General features: G+C 50.6%; 2 protein-coding genes across 3 annotated transcripts in view; one reads left to right on the top strand and one right to left on the bottom strand.

Moving 5' to 3' along the window:
* Positions 1-4742: 4742 nt before the first annotated feature.
* On the bottom strand, positions 4743-9100 carry TMEM53 (transmembrane protein 53). Of its 2 annotated transcripts, none has more exons than XM_014938909.1 (3): positions 9008-9100; positions 8339-8436; positions 4743-6470 (listed from the first exon to the last, which is right to left on the bottom strand). In XM_014938909.1, the coding sequence occupies exons 1-3, from the start codon at positions 9063-9065 to the stop codon at positions 5808-5810; spliced, it is 819 nt and encodes a 272-aa protein (XP_014794395.1). In that variant the 5' UTR covers positions 9066-9100; the 3' UTR covers positions 4743-5807. The 2 variants fall into 2 exon arrangements, with proteins under 2 accessions (XP_014794395.1, XP_014794396.1); XM_014938910.1 differs by having other exon boundaries at positions 8992-9074.
* Positions 9101-12802: 3702 nt separating this feature from the next.
* The window catches only part of LOC106886466 (chromosome unknown open reading frame, human C1orf228), a 14895-nt gene continuing 11278 nt past the window's right edge, over positions 12803-16419 (top strand). Inside the window, exons 1-5 of the mRNA XM_014939454.1 lie at positions 12803-13008; positions 13355-13423; positions 13851-14017; positions 15155-15351; positions 15530-15614. Of these exons, the coding sequence (XP_014794940.1) occupies positions 12803-13008; positions 13355-13423; positions 13851-14017; positions 15155-15351; positions 15530-15614 (724 nt within the window). The remainder of the gene's footprint in view (positions 13009-13354; positions 13424-13850; positions 14018-15154; positions 15352-15529; positions 15615-16419) is intronic.

The following is a 16419-nucleotide window of genomic DNA, read 5'->3' as shown; positions in this document are numbered from 1 at the left end:
GCGGGCTGCTAATATTTTATTTAAAATATCTTTAGGAAGCGGAGGGCCGTGATGTATCGGATGTATTGAGAAAATGCTAATGTGTAATAGCGTGTGTCAGGGGCCTCGTTCATCACCCCGTGCCGCCTTCTGGGGGATCCATATCTAATTAACAGTAATGAATGAGGGAGCCCACCTAATGACAGCCCGCCAGTTTGTTATGGAAATGAGGCAATCCCATTAGGCAAAACACTTAATTAAACAAACTGCTCGGAGAGGAGGCTGGAGCAGGATGGGCACAGGCCCTTTGGGGGATCAGGGGGCCCTAGTACCCACCCCACCCCCCCATATGCCAGGTGGGGGGCACAGGGTCTGCTGCGGCCCCACAGAGCCAAGTGCCCACGGACAACACCAGCAGCCATGGGCTGGGGGAGCTGAGAGGGACCCATGGGGGTGGTCCAGGCTGGGGAGGGGGCAGCGGGGTGGGTCGTACCCCCCTCCCGTCTCTCTGGCATGTCGATGGGCGCAGAGGCCAAACACAGATTTCCAATCAAACGTGTGTACTTGGCTCCTGCTCTATTGACACTGAAGCAAGAAGGGCTCAAGGTTAATTCCTTATCAATACCCGATTGTCAGCTCATTCATCACCCGGGGAGGGCAGGGGCTGCCCAAGCTCTCCCTGCCCCAGCCCCCATGGGTTTGGGAGGGGGGGCTGAAGGATGCTGTGCACCCCTCTGCCCACCCCAGACCTGCCTGGGTGGCCCATCTCCAGCCAGTGGTGCAGGGGACAGATGTGCAGCCCTGTGAGGATGAGGAGACGAGGGGACGGGGGCTCAAGTTCAAAGGGAAGGGGCTGGGGGGGGATGCTGGGGGGCAGGCAGAGTAAGCAGCTGCCTGGTGAGCCCCTGCCTCCCTTACCCGTACCAGGACTGGATGCAGGGTGCACTGGGGGGGGTCCAGACAGTGGCTGTGACCCCTGGTTGTGCTATTCTGTTTCCTAACTGCCCCCCAAGCCCCCAGCAATGTGGGCTGGGTGGGGAGGAGGGGTCCTGCTGCCTTTCCAGAGAGCAGCTCTAAGCTCAGCTCCCTCTCCAGGGCTGGGGGGAGCTACAGGGAACCCAAAGGGGCTCCACAGCCCTGATTTGTGGGGTTTCCAGAGGTTGGGCCATGGTCTGTCTAACCACACAGATCTATTGCACAGATTTCTATTGCACAGATAGACACAGATGTCTATTGCACAGATTTGCCTAAAAATTAGCTAGCCCTCTCTGGGGGATGGAAAGTGAAATGGTGTGACCTGGCTTGCCAGCATGGGAAGGGCAGTAATGCTATTCCTGCCATCAGACAGGTATAGAAGACATACGTCATGTAGACATAGGACACAGACAGGAGGTTTTAACGTTCAATTAAAGATGAAAAATAGTATCTATCCCAACTTCTAGGGGCAGGCAGCCCCAGGGTTAGATGCTGTTCCATATTAACTCATGGTCTCTGCTTCTCCGAGTTTGTTCTTGCTGGTCTTTCCCCGTGCCTGGAGAGGGGACTTTTTGCCGGAGATGCTCTCAAGCACAGAGAGGTGCTGGGCTGAGCCACCCTGTTGGCCTCTTCTCCAGCATCTGCTGTGCTTGTCTCCTCAACCAGACATCTCTCCACGCAGGAAAGAGGGGACCTGCTGCCACCTCGTGGAGCCTCCCGAGCATCCCACACCGCTGCCATCAGGGAGGTTGTCACAGTCATTCCCTCCTCCATCACCTCCACGGGGGTGATGGAGACCATCCTCACACCTCCCAGCTTCTCTTTATAGGAAGCAGAATGTGGGGTTGGGGTGCTCGTTTCCATTTCCAGCCGCCCACCCTCACTCTCCCACCAGCGGCAGAGCTTCACACGTGGGCCTGAGCCTTCCCAACGCCTCCAGAGATGGGGCCTCGTACACAATTTCCTGGCCCAACATGCAAAAAGGTGACAGCAAGCTTTTAAAACACCTTTATCAGGTGTGGGCATGGGTCAGTCTTTGCCCAGGGGCTCGGTTTGAATTACCAGCACTGCGAAATGCTCTCCCTGCTCCAAAACACAACCCCCAGGTGGGCTGGATCATCTCCCTGCTCCAAAACACAACCCCCAGGTGGGCTGGATCATCTCCCTGCTCCAAAACACAACCCCCAGGTGGGCTGGATCATCTCCCTGCTCCAAAACACAACCCCCAGGTGGGCTGGATCATCTCCCTGCTCCAAAACACAACCCCCAGGTGGGCTGGATCATCTCCCTGCTCCAAAACACAACCCCCAGGTGGGCTGGATCATCTCCCTGCTCCAAAACACAACCCCCAGGTGGGCTGGATCATCTCCCTGCTCCAAAACACAACCCCCAGGTGGGCTGGATCATCTCCCTGCTCCAAAACACAACCCCCAGGTGGGCTGGATCATCTCCCTGCTCCAAAACACAACCCCCAGGTGGGCTGGATCATCTCCCTGCTCCAAAACACAACCCCCAGGTGGGCTGGATCATCTCCCTGCTCCAAAACACAGCCCCCAACCAGGCTGGATCATCTCCCTGCTCCAAAACACAACCCCCAGGTGGGCTGAATCATCTCCCTGCTCCAAAACACAACCCCTAGCTGGGCTGGATCATGTCCCTGCTCTGCCCAGGTCCTCCCCCGCGCCGTGGAGTGCCTGCAGCTGCAGGGGCACCCTCCCACAACCTGTCAGCAGCAGATAAGCACCCTCCAGCCCAGGCACACCACCACCCTGACCACCCACCAGTGGCTTCTTCTTCTTCTTTTCTACCACCTTCCCCTAACACCACCGCTGCCCGGGGAGAGAAGGCAGCACCAGGGGAGTGAGCTGGCAGCCAGCTCCCTCTCAGGAATCACTCACAAACAGCTTTTTGTGGGTGAGGAAGGGTTAATTTGTGCTTCTGCAAAATGACCTGAGCTGGGAAAGGCGCAATGGCTGCAGCTGCCCCTTGGGCACCCTCCTCTCCCACCACCACTGGTGTTTGGTCCAGGCTGCTCGGATGGCTGGGCAGGAGGAATGGGCTGCAGCTAACCCATGGTTGGCGGTTGGACTCGATGATCTGAAGGGTCCCTTCCAACCCAGACAATTCTATGACTCTATGAAATCCAGCTCTGGGCTCCCCATGGAGAGATTCCCACTCCCCACGCAGGAGGCAAGCACAGGGACACTGAATTTTTCCTTCCAAAGAGTTGATCTGCTACAGTCCCTCCTCCAGCTCATCTCAGAGACTTCCTTGGATTTGTCACGATATCCCAACCTTTGGCTTTCAGCGCTCAGGCTGAAGCTCTTTAGGAACACAGGCTGCACCATGCCAAACTGCAACAGTTTAGCAAGGATTAAGGGTTTGAGGATGGGTTGTTGTTTTGTTGTTGGTTTTTTTTAAATCCAACAGTGCTTGGATCAGTTCTTGGCCACTTGCCTCCGGGCTCCAAGTTATTAACCTTCTGTTTCAAATAACAAGCAAGAGAAATAAAGAGGGCAGAAAGCAGAGGTGGGGGGGGAGCATACATGCTGTATAGGAAAGAAGAGGGCAGTATCTCACACAATACATTTAACACACTGCTCATCATCATAATTAAAGCTTGCTGGGATAGGGGAAACACAACCCACCCAGAAGATGTGTGCTGATGACTTCCTCCGTAAACCGCTGCCTTGCTCGAGGTGCCCCCTCCTTTTGGAGAGGAGTGTACAGGAATTAGCCCCGAATTTCGGGTCAGTTTTGCATCTGTGGAAATGCCCGTGAGCTGGTTCCCACTTGCCCAGCGCAGGGCACCTCCACCTGGGTGTAGCTCCAGCTCCTGCCAGCCACCCTCCGGGACAGCTCAAGTCCTTAAATAGGAGAAGCTCAACACCCACAGCAATAAAGAGGAACAGCAGATTCCCAGCCCAGCACAACTGTATTAATCCAGAGGCGTATATTATGGAGCGTTTAACAGTTCTGTAAATACTGAACCTGTAGAAACCAGCATGAGGGCAAGGGCTAGTTAAATAACCTTTACCACCTCTGCTCCATAGAGTTTCCACAGTGCCACAGGCAGGCTGGATGCCCAGAAGACACAGCCCAGCTCCCCAGGAAGGCAGGCAAACAGGTCACAGCTTGGGAGTTACGGCAGTGGCAGCACAAATCAGGGGCCCACTATAAAAACCTGGGAGATCTCCGATGGGATAGGGGACCGTGCCTGGATTTCACAGGTCCGAACCCTAGGAACAAGAATTTCTTCATGAAAAAGCAGCAGGCTGGTAGCTACCTCACTGCACAGCAGCCCTCACAGCTCATCTCGGTGGAAGCTGGAACTGGCATCAAACCTACAAGACTGGACCCCAAGCAACAAGGGCTCCTGTGCTTGGAGCCAATTTTCACTTAAAAAAAAAAAAAAAAAAAGGGGGAGGGGGGGGCAAGAAAAGCAGAGCAGCCCACGGGCAGCAAACATCTCTAAAAATCCTTGTGCTTTTCATATTTCTACTCCTCGAGGGCAGCCCCTTGTTCAAACAGGCCCATAGCCCTCCAGAGCCTGTTCCCAGCAACCTTTGACTTAAAGTCAGCTCATTTAAAGAATTCAAATAATTTAAACTAAAGAATTTAAATTAAATAATTTAAAGTCGGCTAATCCTGTCCACCACATTATTAATTAGCTTGCAATGCCGTGACATGAGGTAAATATGTTATTGGCAGGCTCTCCTCTCTCTTTATCCCCACTTGTCCCCCAAATAAACAACAAAACCCCAAACCAAGCATTGCTGAAGCACAGGTGGAAGGTGTTAATTTCTTGTATTACCAGTACATGCTGCACAGACAGGAAAAACTTATCATCTGAAGAGAACATTATGGGAAAAAAACATTGAATTTCGTGGTCATTTGTGGGCTGGAAGTGATTTAAGAAATACCCAGTATAAATCATAGCTCCAAGAGACAGTTTCATTTTTCTCTGCAGTTCCACTTTTCTATTTCTGAGGTCTTTTGGGTTACAGCTGTGCCAGTTTTCCTGCGTTTCCAGATGCACAATACAGGCTGCTCACAGACACACAATAATAAACGAGCAGTTCTCCAAGAAAGCAAAACTATTTAGAAGAACACATGAAAGACTGGAAAGAAGAGAAACAAAACACAAGACACATTCAAAAAAGTTAACTTAAATCTTTTGGTTGGAGAACACTGAAGTTATCACAAACATTTGAGTTCCCATCAAGGATCAGAGTTTTAACTGCTCTATCTCAGCTTATTCAATGGAACTGGAAGACAGTCTGGTCATACCACCCTGCACAAGCCCTTTCCAGGTCTTACACTTGGTTTCTGGGCCTGATCTCCAGCAAGGAGTATAACAAGAGCTGGGATGCACCGAGTGAAAAGTCCTGCAGAGCTGCTTCTGTTTGCTCAGTGCAAGATAAAAAAAAAAAAAAGAAATGGCAGAAAGGAAAAAAACAACAAAGACATGGAAGAGCTTGTATTGTAAAATCAGTACAAGGCAACAGAACATGCACATTGGACATCAGTGACAAGCAGACAATATGGAAAGCAGAGAACAATAGGAGACAGGAAGAAACAAATAACACTCTGTGTGAAATTCTGTTCTGTGACACCTTGGTAAAGAACATCAACTTCAACCACGCTAAGATTTCACCTTCAGTACTTTAAATTAATCCATGTCTACTTTCTGCTACAGCATGGCTGGCCCAAAGCCTGGAGGCTTTCAGACTTGTAGACGGTGAATGAAAAACAAAAAAAAAGCTGAGAAGTCTCTACTTTTCTCCCTTCAAAGACACATTTCCCACACAAGCTGAGCAAAGCAGAGGCAAACACTGGAGGCCATTACACCACTAACGAGGCGAGTCCCCGACACAGTCAGCCAGGAAAGTGGTGCAGAGGTTGCTGTAGTAGGTGGGATACACCCGCATGTGGCTGACGTGAGCCGAATCTGAGAAGTCCACAGTTTTCACAGAGACACCGAGCTGCTGCCGGGCATCAGCCATGTGCTTCACATCGCTGGCCTTGATGATGGCATCAGCCTGGGAATAGAGGTAAAGCTCAGGCCACCGCGAGGGCGCTTTCAGCAGGGCATCGTAATGGCTCTCGTGGATGAAGCGGGTCAATGGGTACAGCAGGATCCGCAGCACAAAAGCTGTAGTGGCAAAAGCAAAAAAAAGGAAATACTTCAGCAGCACATTTGTGGATACCAAGACAGTTGCCAAGGCACGAAGGCTTCCTCTCAAGTTTCTTCTGCCGGGAGCACTATCAAAAATGGTGCCCGCTACTTTGAGGTTCTTAAATGGCTTGTGAGCGTGGAGCGCGTCAATGACGTAACGGTACAGCATGACACCACCATTGCTGAAAACGTGAAAAAGAATCGGTCTGTTTTCAACACTGTAGTCAAAGAGCAGGTCCAAGAGTCGCCTGGCTGGGGTCTGGAGAGATCTGATGCCAAAGCTCTCAGAGAAGAAGATCATCCTCCACGGAGCCGTGTAGCGGATGACGGTGCACCCCTAAGAAGAACAGAAAGAGACCACACACACAGTTACACTGGGCTGTAAATGACATGGAGTAGGCAAGCTTCAGTACAAAGAACATGAAAATTTGGGACAGGTTTCTAACAGAAACCACGGGGCCAGAAAAAAGTCTTTAGTGTCAGTAGCAAGGCACTGATACAAATAGGATCGTATTAATCATAACAGCACACGGTATTATGAAAAGGTTTCTGCAGTAGCAAAGGCCTGGGTTTGATGGTGTTTTGAGATCCTTTCAAATCATGTTCAAACTGCCACAGCCCCTGGGGACAGCCACCTAAGTTTTTATGAGTGTTAGTCTTCACCCAGGAAGAGAAAACTATCTCTCTGATTCACAAACCTGCACTATCAGCCATTTTGATAAAAAGGGCCTGCTCTGTTACACATCTAGTTGATGACACTGAAACAAACGTAAGAAGGAGGAAGACCTTTTTCCTGTCCTTAGGTAGCACTTGTTTGCAGCTGTCTCTAAGACTCACCCACAACCAACACTGACATGATTTTCATATGCCTTTCTAAAACACACCACTGGTTCAGAGATTCAGAGCGCCCAAGCAATTGCCTTTAGAGTTAAAGCCTTAAATTTAGGTGTAGATTGGGAAAAAAAATCTTGGAGGAGTTTCTGAATAGAGAAAATGGAACTGCCTTTATAAATGTAGGTTTAGATCTTCTCTATCACCTAAACTCACTGACATTACACACTGACAAACACAAAGGCTAGACACCAAGACAGCCCTCCCGCCCGGAGCTCCCAAAACAGTGCAAGAGGAAAAGCAGGGTATCAAGTTCTTAAATCAAAGTCTGCTATACCATCTTGCAAGGTAAACTTTTTCTCTTCTTTCCCATTCCTGTCACCTTTCTGAGGGAAAAGTATTTTTTAAGAAGTTGGCCTGCTGCCATGTAACATGCTCCTCATCTGATCAGCAGCATCTCTTAGTCACAACAGTCACTTAACAATTAATTGTTCACTAGAACTAGCCAATTCATTAGTCTTGCATGGGATTACATATTAACAATAGACTTGTTGATGTACAAACTTTGCCACCTATAACTGAAACAGATTTGGACAAATACAAGATCCTTTTATACTGACCAGAAAAAAAAAAAAAAAAAAAAAAAAAAAAAAAAGCCTAATTTAGTTTCACCGGGTCCCCATACTACAAGTTGGGGTCATTCCAGTAAAATACAGCATTAGAAAGCAAAACATCATAACTTAGGGAGCTAGCAATCGGACAAACCTTCCTAATTCAAAAACAAGGAGCTCCTAGTGAGCAGGTATGGCTATAATAGGATGTGATTCTGTGATGACTATAATAGGATGCCTGTCCGACAGACAGGATAAAATGAATTTGGATTAAAACATTTAGACGAATCATCTTCACAGGAAGGAAAAGCCAAAGGAACAACAGATGCTGACGTGTTCTGTCAGTCCCCAGCCTGACCCCACCAACTCTGTGCTGCGCCCTGTTAGCAAGCAGTAAATGCATAATCTTTCCCTGCACGCTCACCTGTTTGGAAAGCTAACACAGTTCACGTCACTCCTGAATAATCTCACAACTTTAAAAGCCTTAAAATATTCCAGTGATTCACACAACAGCAGAAAGTTTCTCCAAGGAAGTATTTTTGCCTCAGCTGCACACACAAAGATGACATCAGCAACTGTTAGATAATGCTGCCTGGGCTCCAAGAGACAAGGAGATTTCAATGACAAGAAAACTCACCACTCACTCCCAGTGACTCTCCAGACTGAAAGAGGCTTTAGAGCAATTTTACCAGCACGCAGAAACAGCAGCAGTTTTTCAGAGAACTGTGTGACAGTACCATGAAAATATAAATACGTTACTCACCTTCTGACTGTAGATTGCACTGTATTTGGCCAGGTATCTGTCCTGGCAACCTGCCCATCCTAGAAGGATCACCACAGGCTGACCGTCTGTACTGCTCTCTGAAACAAATCACGAGATTAAAAATAATTGCCCTCCAGTCTACCAGAATCAGAAGTTATGGCATCTTGCCTGGTTAATAAAGTTTAAAGGTAATGGTGAGGCAGGTTGCTCAGTCACCTATGAATATTGCCTCATCCCATTTCAGTATGTGGGCGTGCTCGGCAGGACAGCACAGTTTCAATCCCTGCAGCTCCCCAAAGCTCCCCACTGATGCAAAGCCAGCAGGGCGCTACGGGGGGGCAGAGACCCCCTCCTCATGCCTCCCCGGGAGCTGGGGAGGCCTCAGAGACTGCTGCCCACCTCCAGGGGGGAAAGGGAAGCGTCCTGCTCTGCCCTCCAGAAACTACCAGACACTTCGTACTTTGCAAGGGTCTCCACGGCTCTCTCCCCCCATACCCTGAGGGGTCCTCCAGGCCCGGTTGCCCCCAGTCACCCTGAGGGGTCCCCCAGGCCCGTTCTCCCCCCAACCACCCGCAGGGGTCCCTCACTCCCTGCTGTCATTGGGGTCCCTCGGGCTCTCCCGCCCCGCCCTTCACCCTCGGGGCCCTCCAGACCCGATCGCCCCCGCACCGCGGGCCTCCCCCGGCGCCAGCTCCACGACCGCCGCCTCCAGCCCGCGGGCCCCCATCGCCGCGCACTCCCGCCTGACACCCCACCGGCGCTTCCGCTCTCCCCACCGGAAGCTCCGCCCCCCGGCCCCCCCCGCAGCCAATGGGAAGGGAAAGCGCCCACCCCACCTCACTCCCCCTCCCTTTCCCGCCCCCCACTTCCTTAGCAACGCGCCCTTAGCACCCGGCCCCCGCTAGACGCCCTGCCCACTCGGGGTGGAAACTGGGCCACCCATTGGGTTGTGGGGGCAGAGGCGGGTCGCGATTGGTTCGGCTGCGGGGGTTGTTGGTCCAGAGGTGGGTGTTTGGGTCGGGGGGGGGGGACGCGGAGGCTGAGGTGGGCACTGGGGTCAGGGAGCGTGTGAGGGGCTGTAAATCCTGGGGTGGGGGGAAGGACAGGGCCTGTGGTTGACCTTATTGCTCTCTACAACTACCTGAAAGGAGGTTGTAGAGAGGTGGGGGTCGGTCTCTTTTCTCAAGTCACAGGCGACAGGACAAGAGGAAATGGCCTCAAGTTGCGCCAGGGGAGGTTCAGGCTGGATATTAGGAAAAATTTTTTCACTGAAAGGGTTATCAGACATTGGAATGGGCTGCCCAGGGAGGTGGTTGAGGCACCATCCCTGGAGGTGTTCAAAAGACGGGTTGATGAAGTGCTGGGAGGTATGGTTTAGTGATGATGCTCCTTGTTTGTTGTGCGGGTGTCTATTTTTGTCACTTAGGTTGATGGTTGGACAAGATGATCTTTAAGGTCCCTTCCAACCTAGAAGATTCTGTGATTCTGTGATGGGGTGGTTGGGCCTGGGAGAGGAGTGTTGAGGCTGCAGTAGATTAGGAGGAATAGGGGCTGGGGTGGATGTAGGGGTCAGTGCAGGCCCAGCTGGGGGTGGGAGGAGTGCAGGCTAGAGCTGGGGCTGGGAGGCAGGACACGTAGGTGAGAGAGGGGCCAGTGGGGCTGTGGGTTGATAGGGACTGGGTACACTGGGGAAGGTGCATCCTGTGTGAGGTGGGTTGCGGGGCCTTGAGGTATGCCAGGAGAGGGTGAAACCTGCTGGGGAAACAGAAACTCTAAGTTTTGCTTGATGCTGGGCACAACCTTGATATTGCAAGATGCAAAGGTAACACCAAATTACCATCACGCTGTCCTTCCATGAGTCCAAGGCTGTCAGTCCTTGACACTCGGACTGAGGCTGACACAGCACCAGTTTGCCTTTTGATCTTGATCTGATGATTTAGCAGAACTCTGGATGTAAAGAACTGCTGAATTGCCAGAGCCAGTTCCTAAATCACTTGTGTTTTTCTTGGCAGGAATAAAGCACTGCCCTGACCCAGCCTTGTTTTGATTATTAGGTCCAATGGACTGGGGTGGCAGCCCAGCACTGTTGAGAGCAGAGTCTGAAGCCAACAAACAGGAGTTATGTGCTGATACTAGCGCTGACAAACGACTCAGGGAAGTCATTTAACTTCCCTGTGTCTGTATGTTCCCATATGTAAAACAGTCATAATAAAAAATATTCATGTACATTTTTCAGGGTACTTGGCAATGTTGGCTTAAAGACTACTATGTCAGCAGATGCTGTGATTATAGCAGCCAGGGACAAATACCACCGTATTCTCAGAAGCCTCATGTGATCATTGTTTCAAACTCTTCCTTTTTCTGCCGTTGATTCATAGGCAAGCCCTCTGTATCACTAAAATCCTCACGTGCAGAGGCTGGTGCTGGTATTTCTGTATAGTGGGGGGTTGCTGCAGATTTATAATAAAAATACAATAGCATTACACCACCAGCATCTTAAACATAAATATGGAAACGCTAATTTAGAATCAATTTTGGGATGTTTCAGACTGTAAAGTTCTTTTAACTAGATCTCTGTTGAGGACAGAGGAGCACTTTATGGGACTGTAAATTTCATGCAAACGGTCTCCGTGAAATACAGATTCTCCCTACACACTAGCTGTTCCCTCCATATCAATCATATGCCTTGCAAGTAATGTTTCACAAATATTCTGTAAATCGCAGGAAAATGTTCGCAATAATGTGAAATATGACTTTCACTTGACTGTTTCACCAGAGGCCCCTAACAGGCCATTCTCCTGTCAGCACTAACATTTGTTATGGCTAATAACATTTTCAATCACAACTATTTTGGGAAAATGGATTTATTTTAAACCTGCTTCCCCGCAAAGGAGATCCTGCAAACGCCCTGCCAAGGACACAGACTCCTTACAGAGCACAGACCGTTAATTCCCAAATGAATTTTTATCTCATCTTAACTCTCAAATTTTTTTCTTAGCCAGCTTTTTGAAGACTTTGTTTGTTTGTTTGCAGGCACTGAGGTACATGTTCACCTCTTGGTCGTTGTTTTCAGTCTGGTTCAGATAACAGCAATAGAAAGTTACTTTTGAGCAGGTATTTTGGGTGTATTCTGGAACTGATACAGGATTTTGCTCCGGATTCTAGGAGAGAAGGCTTAAGTACTTCGTAGATAGGAAATTGGTAATCTTGGCAACTTGTATTATATTGAAAGAAAATTCTTATTTTGAAATCTAAAGATTTTGTGTCATTTTAACTTTTTTTTTTTTTTTTTTGCTTAAACCATGCTTTAAATAAAACCTAAAATGGTGCTTTTCTTAGGTAGGAAGTCCAGGAACTGTATTAGACAAGGTGTGAATTCCTTTCTTAACCTCAGGCATGATGATACAGCTGGGTGGAGGGCAACACACGTGTGTTAATGGAACTATCTGTGAGACCTTGTCCCCCTTTCTGCATCCGTGTCTGTACACAGATAGGGATGTTTAATCGTGAGGCTCCTTGAGACTGGTCAGTGTCTTAAAGCAGAACGCATACATGTCAGTGAAACTCTCACCTATGGAGCAGAGAGTTTAATCTTCTGACGTTTCATTCCCCTACTGAGTGGACCGTCACATTTGTCAAGCTGGAATAGGGGATATCATCCTCAGCCCAAAGCATGACAAAGAAATTTGGCAAAATATGGATTGCTTTATTTACCACTTCTGTGAAGGGACGGAAGGAAGTGGAGGCAAGGGATGTTTCTGGAGCTGCTGTTGTCTTCCCTATAGTTCTTATTATTTCGGGTTTTCTTAGATTGTTTAAAAACATGCCATAGAAAATAGATAAGAAAGAAACAGAGCAAACGTGTGTCAGGCCAAAGGGTCCTAAAGCGCTGTCCCAGTGCCAAGGCCGAGCACGTCTTCCTGGAGCGGATGTGGGCCCAGTCCAAATGTCGCTCTATCATGTGAGTGAGGGCATGATGCACTGCTGTGCTAACAGGCATTTACAGCCCCCTTGACCCTGTCACTCCCCATAAATCCATACCTATTTGTCCTCTCATTTCACCCTATTTACTCTCTGGCAGGTCAGATATGAGATGCAGTGCTCATATCATGAGGCTAGCGAGAAACCGAGGCTGGGGGAATGGGTGACATCAAAATGACTTTATTAACAGAGCAGAGAAGAGAGCTCCTGCAGTGAAACCACCTGCCCTCGAAAATAATCTCAAATCTGTTGCAGATTCATTGCGCAGCTTCAGACATACCAGGGACTCTCCTCTTGCCTCAGTCTTTTTATCTATGAAATGAGTATAATGGGAAACGAGATTAAGTTACTAGCCAGTAAGTGCTTTAATATTATTTGCCAGAGATTTTAAATGTGATTCTGGTGGTAATTCCTTAGACTTTTTTTATCTTCAAAGCCCTTTTTAAACTTCTTTCTCACTTTTTTTTCTAGGCAGAAGAGACCATGACTTCTGGCAAAGAGCAGGAAGCCATCAGGAAGCTGATGGTTTTCTTGCAGGAATGGGACAGTGCCCACAAAGTCGCTCGAAGTCACATCCTCAACAACTTCATTAGAAGCAATGATGGCAAGACAGAACCAGAGCTGGAGCTGGAGTTCTCCCAGGGAGCCAGCTTGTTTCTGGCTCGCCTAACAGCATGGCTCAGGATGACGTATCTGTTTCCGTGGGCAGGAGGAGGAGTATGGTAGTGGGAAAGGAAAGTTCTCTACCAAAAATTTGCTTAAAAAATAAGCTTCTGTGTGGAGGTGTCCATATCCAGCAGAGGGGAGGAAATGGCTATCTAAAAATGGAACTGAAGAGAATGTCATGTCTGTCAGGAAACTAGAATTAGTGGGTTTTTCTCATATTGGGATGAGCGTGGTGCCTCTGCACCTTTGTGAGAGGAAGGTCCGTGCTCTCTCGCAGAGACAGTACCCAGATCAGACCTCCACATTGCCAAAGGCAGCCTGGGGGACACCACGATGGTCTGTAAATCTCTCCTTAGCCTTGTCAAACAGCTACATGTACAGCACGTGCCTCAACAAGCTGCTCAAGTCCATTGGCATCTTCCTGTCTGCTGCGAGTGGGTGAGTATAGAATGTCACTGTGCGAGAGGCGCCCTGGGAAGGGCACACAAGGGCGAGGGGGTGATTAGATAAGAAAATAACAAGTCCTTGGTGGTCTTTTGGGAGGGCTGTGTAAGCAAGGTAGCCCCCACTGAGGCCTGTGGAAGGAATTCCAAATGCTCTCAAAACCAAATCCACTGCTTGTGCGTGTCCCCAGAGCCACCAGGTCACTGACACGATGTGGGAGAAGTGGGGTGAGAGCCTGAGTATGGAGACAGGGCTTTTTGTGCCTGTAGTTTGGTACCTGAAATGAGCACAGGGCAAAATGGGAGCTGGTGACCCGCTGGCAGCAAAGCAGAGCCTCCTTGTGTTCACTGCCCGGGCACCCACTGGAAGATGGGCTCCAAGGCAGGTGACACTTGTGGCTTTGTTCCCCCTATCCTTGCAGACGCAGATACATTATTGAATTTCTGGAGATCGGAGGTGTCTTGATTCTCCTGGAAATACTAGGGCTGAACCACCTGAACGAGGAGGACAAAAGGGAGTCTGTGAAGCTGCTGCAGCTCGTCGCAAACGCTGGCAGGAAGTACAAGGAGCTCATTTGTGAAAGCTACGGTAGGCGGCGTGTCCATCCACGCTTTTTCCTAATTTGGGCGAGGATGTTCTCCCTGACCTCTGCTTGCCACGGTCCCGTCCCCTCCACCGGCCGGGTGGCAGGTTGCTGCGGCGTTTGGCTGGCTAGAGGAGCTCAGGGCCTCGGCTGTCGTCGAGGAGTTGCATTTCATCCCCTCTCTCAGTTTTTAATGAGCTGCCTTTCTTTACAGTCACGTCTCTTGATGCAATATTGCTGTCCTGCTGGCTGCAACTGCTCCAGTTAAACCTCAAAACAGTTTCCATTCTTACCCACGGCATTCACCTACTGCAAACTTTCCCAAACTTCCCCTCTGGGGGTGGGAGGGTTTTGTGGCTCGTATCTTTTGAAAGAGCATTACAACGTATTTTTTTGTTCTCCTGGACAGCGAAAGCCAAACCCCGTTAGTTGTTCTGTTGTTCAGATGAGGGTGTCGGAGGCTGTGAGGCGATACCTGCCATCACAGCTTCCTCCAAGGGACACAAAGTGGCAGGATCTGCACAGGGATCTTTAGCAGCACTCTTGGCATCACACTCTGCTTGTGTAAATGCCCTCAGAAGGGCCTTGGCCACCTACTCCAGCTGAGAATTTTGCTGACTGGTTTTCTGGTTGGTGCTGTGGCTCCTGACAGGGCCAAAGAACCTTTTTCCTGGCTTCTGTTCTTTCAACTATGTTTCCAGTGGGACGTGGTGTTGGATTCTCTTGGGGTGTCAGTAAAACACATGAAATGTGTGGGGGTTGGTCTCTTCTCCCAAGTCACAGGCGACAGGACAAGAGGAAATGGCCTCAAGTTGCGCCAGGGGAGGTTCAGGCTGGATATTAGGAAAAATTTTGTCACCGAAAGGGTTATCAGCCATTGGAATGGGCTGCCCAGGGAGGTGGTTGAGGCACCATCCCTGGAGGTGTTCAAAAGACGGGTTGATGTAGTGCTGGGAGATATGGTTTAGTGATGGTGTTGCTTTTTGTTTGTTGTGTGGGTGTTTATTTTTGTCACAATTAGGTTGACAGTTGGACAAGATGATCCTTAAGGTCCCTTTCAACCTAGAAGATTCTGTGATTCTGTGAGATGGGTGATCCAGATTCATCCAGACACACGACTTGGTGTCTCTTTCTCTGCCCAGGGGTGCGATCCCTCGCCAACTTCTTGGCCACTTCCAGCTCAGCAGAGGCTCAAGAAGATGTGCAGGTTCTGCTGGACTCTTTGGGTCGCGGCAATCCCAAGTACCAGAAGCAAGTCTACAAAGGCCTTATCGCTGTGCTGCCCTGCGCCTCCCCCCGAGCCCAGCAGCTGGCTCTGCGGACACTCGTGGTCATGCAGGTGGGTGGTGGGTCTACCTGAGGGTGAGGGGCAGCCTTAGCTACCATGTCTGTCCTTCCTCCCCTGGCAGGAGCTAGGCCAGTTGGGGGTGTCGGGGGCTGCACTGGGCAGCCCCTGTGCCTAAAACAGGACAGCGTGGAGCAAGACTGTCCCTGTCACCCTGCCTCTTTGCCCCCAGGACGTGGTGGGAGAGGCGCCCTCCATACTGGTGGAGCCCCTGCTGAGCTTGCTGTGCTCGGTGCACCTGGAGGTCCAGTACGAAGGTAGGACCCATCCACCCGCCCTGGGTGGTGGCCGAGGGGAGGCTGCGGGAGGCTGGGGTGGCGGGGATGGACACTAGGGGAGAAGCTGCTCGTCCCATGCGGCTCCGGCGACACCGAACCCGCGGCGGGGGCGGAGTGGAGCAACAGCCCCCGCTCCCGCCGGGCTGCGGGTGTGCAGGCCGCTGAGCTCATTAGTATTCATTTATTTGCATACCCAGGGTGCACCGCGGAGCGGCGGCGCGGCCCCGGTAGAGCTGTCCGCCGCCGCTTCTCGGGGCCGCCCGGGGGCGGAGGTTGGGGTGCATTCATGTGCGGCTTTGGGGCGCCGGGGGGAGGGCGGGAGCGGCGGGGGTCGCCGTGTGCTGGGGGGAGACAACGGGGAGTGGGTCGGTGTGCGGGGAAAGCACCGGGCATACTCTGGTTTCTCTTCAGATCGTATAAATCTTTCGCCTTTTACTAAAGATTTCCGTGGAGAGGAACAAGCACGAGTGTCGTGTAATTTTTTGAGGCTCCATTTCGGTGGAGCTACCCCTTTTCTGGTGAAAAATAGAAAAACTATTGACAGTGCAGTGGGTGTACAGTACGCTTGTTGCCCGTCCTTATCTGTGTCCGCTGCGGCCTATCTCCGTCCCCCCGGCGGGGACGATGCGGCCCATGCCCGGCGGCGGTGCCTCCCTTCCCGCTGCCTCTCGCTCCGCCCCCGCCCGGTACAACAGACCGCCTCATTAGCATATCCATGGCTCTGATTAGCATACCCAGCGTGCAATGCGCGCAGCGCCGCGCCGGTCCTGCTGGTCACCGCTCG

Source organism: Calidris pugnax, unplaced genomic scaffold, assembly GCF_001431845.1.
Source record: "Calidris pugnax isolate Ruff unplaced genomic scaffold, ASM143184v1 scaffold18, whole genome shotgun sequence".
Lineage (NCBI taxonomy): Eukaryota > Metazoa > Chordata > Aves > Charadriiformes > Scolopacidae > Calidris > Calidris pugnax.
Note: the sequence above shows the minus strand (reverse complement) of the source record. Positions and strands in the feature narration are given on the sequence as shown.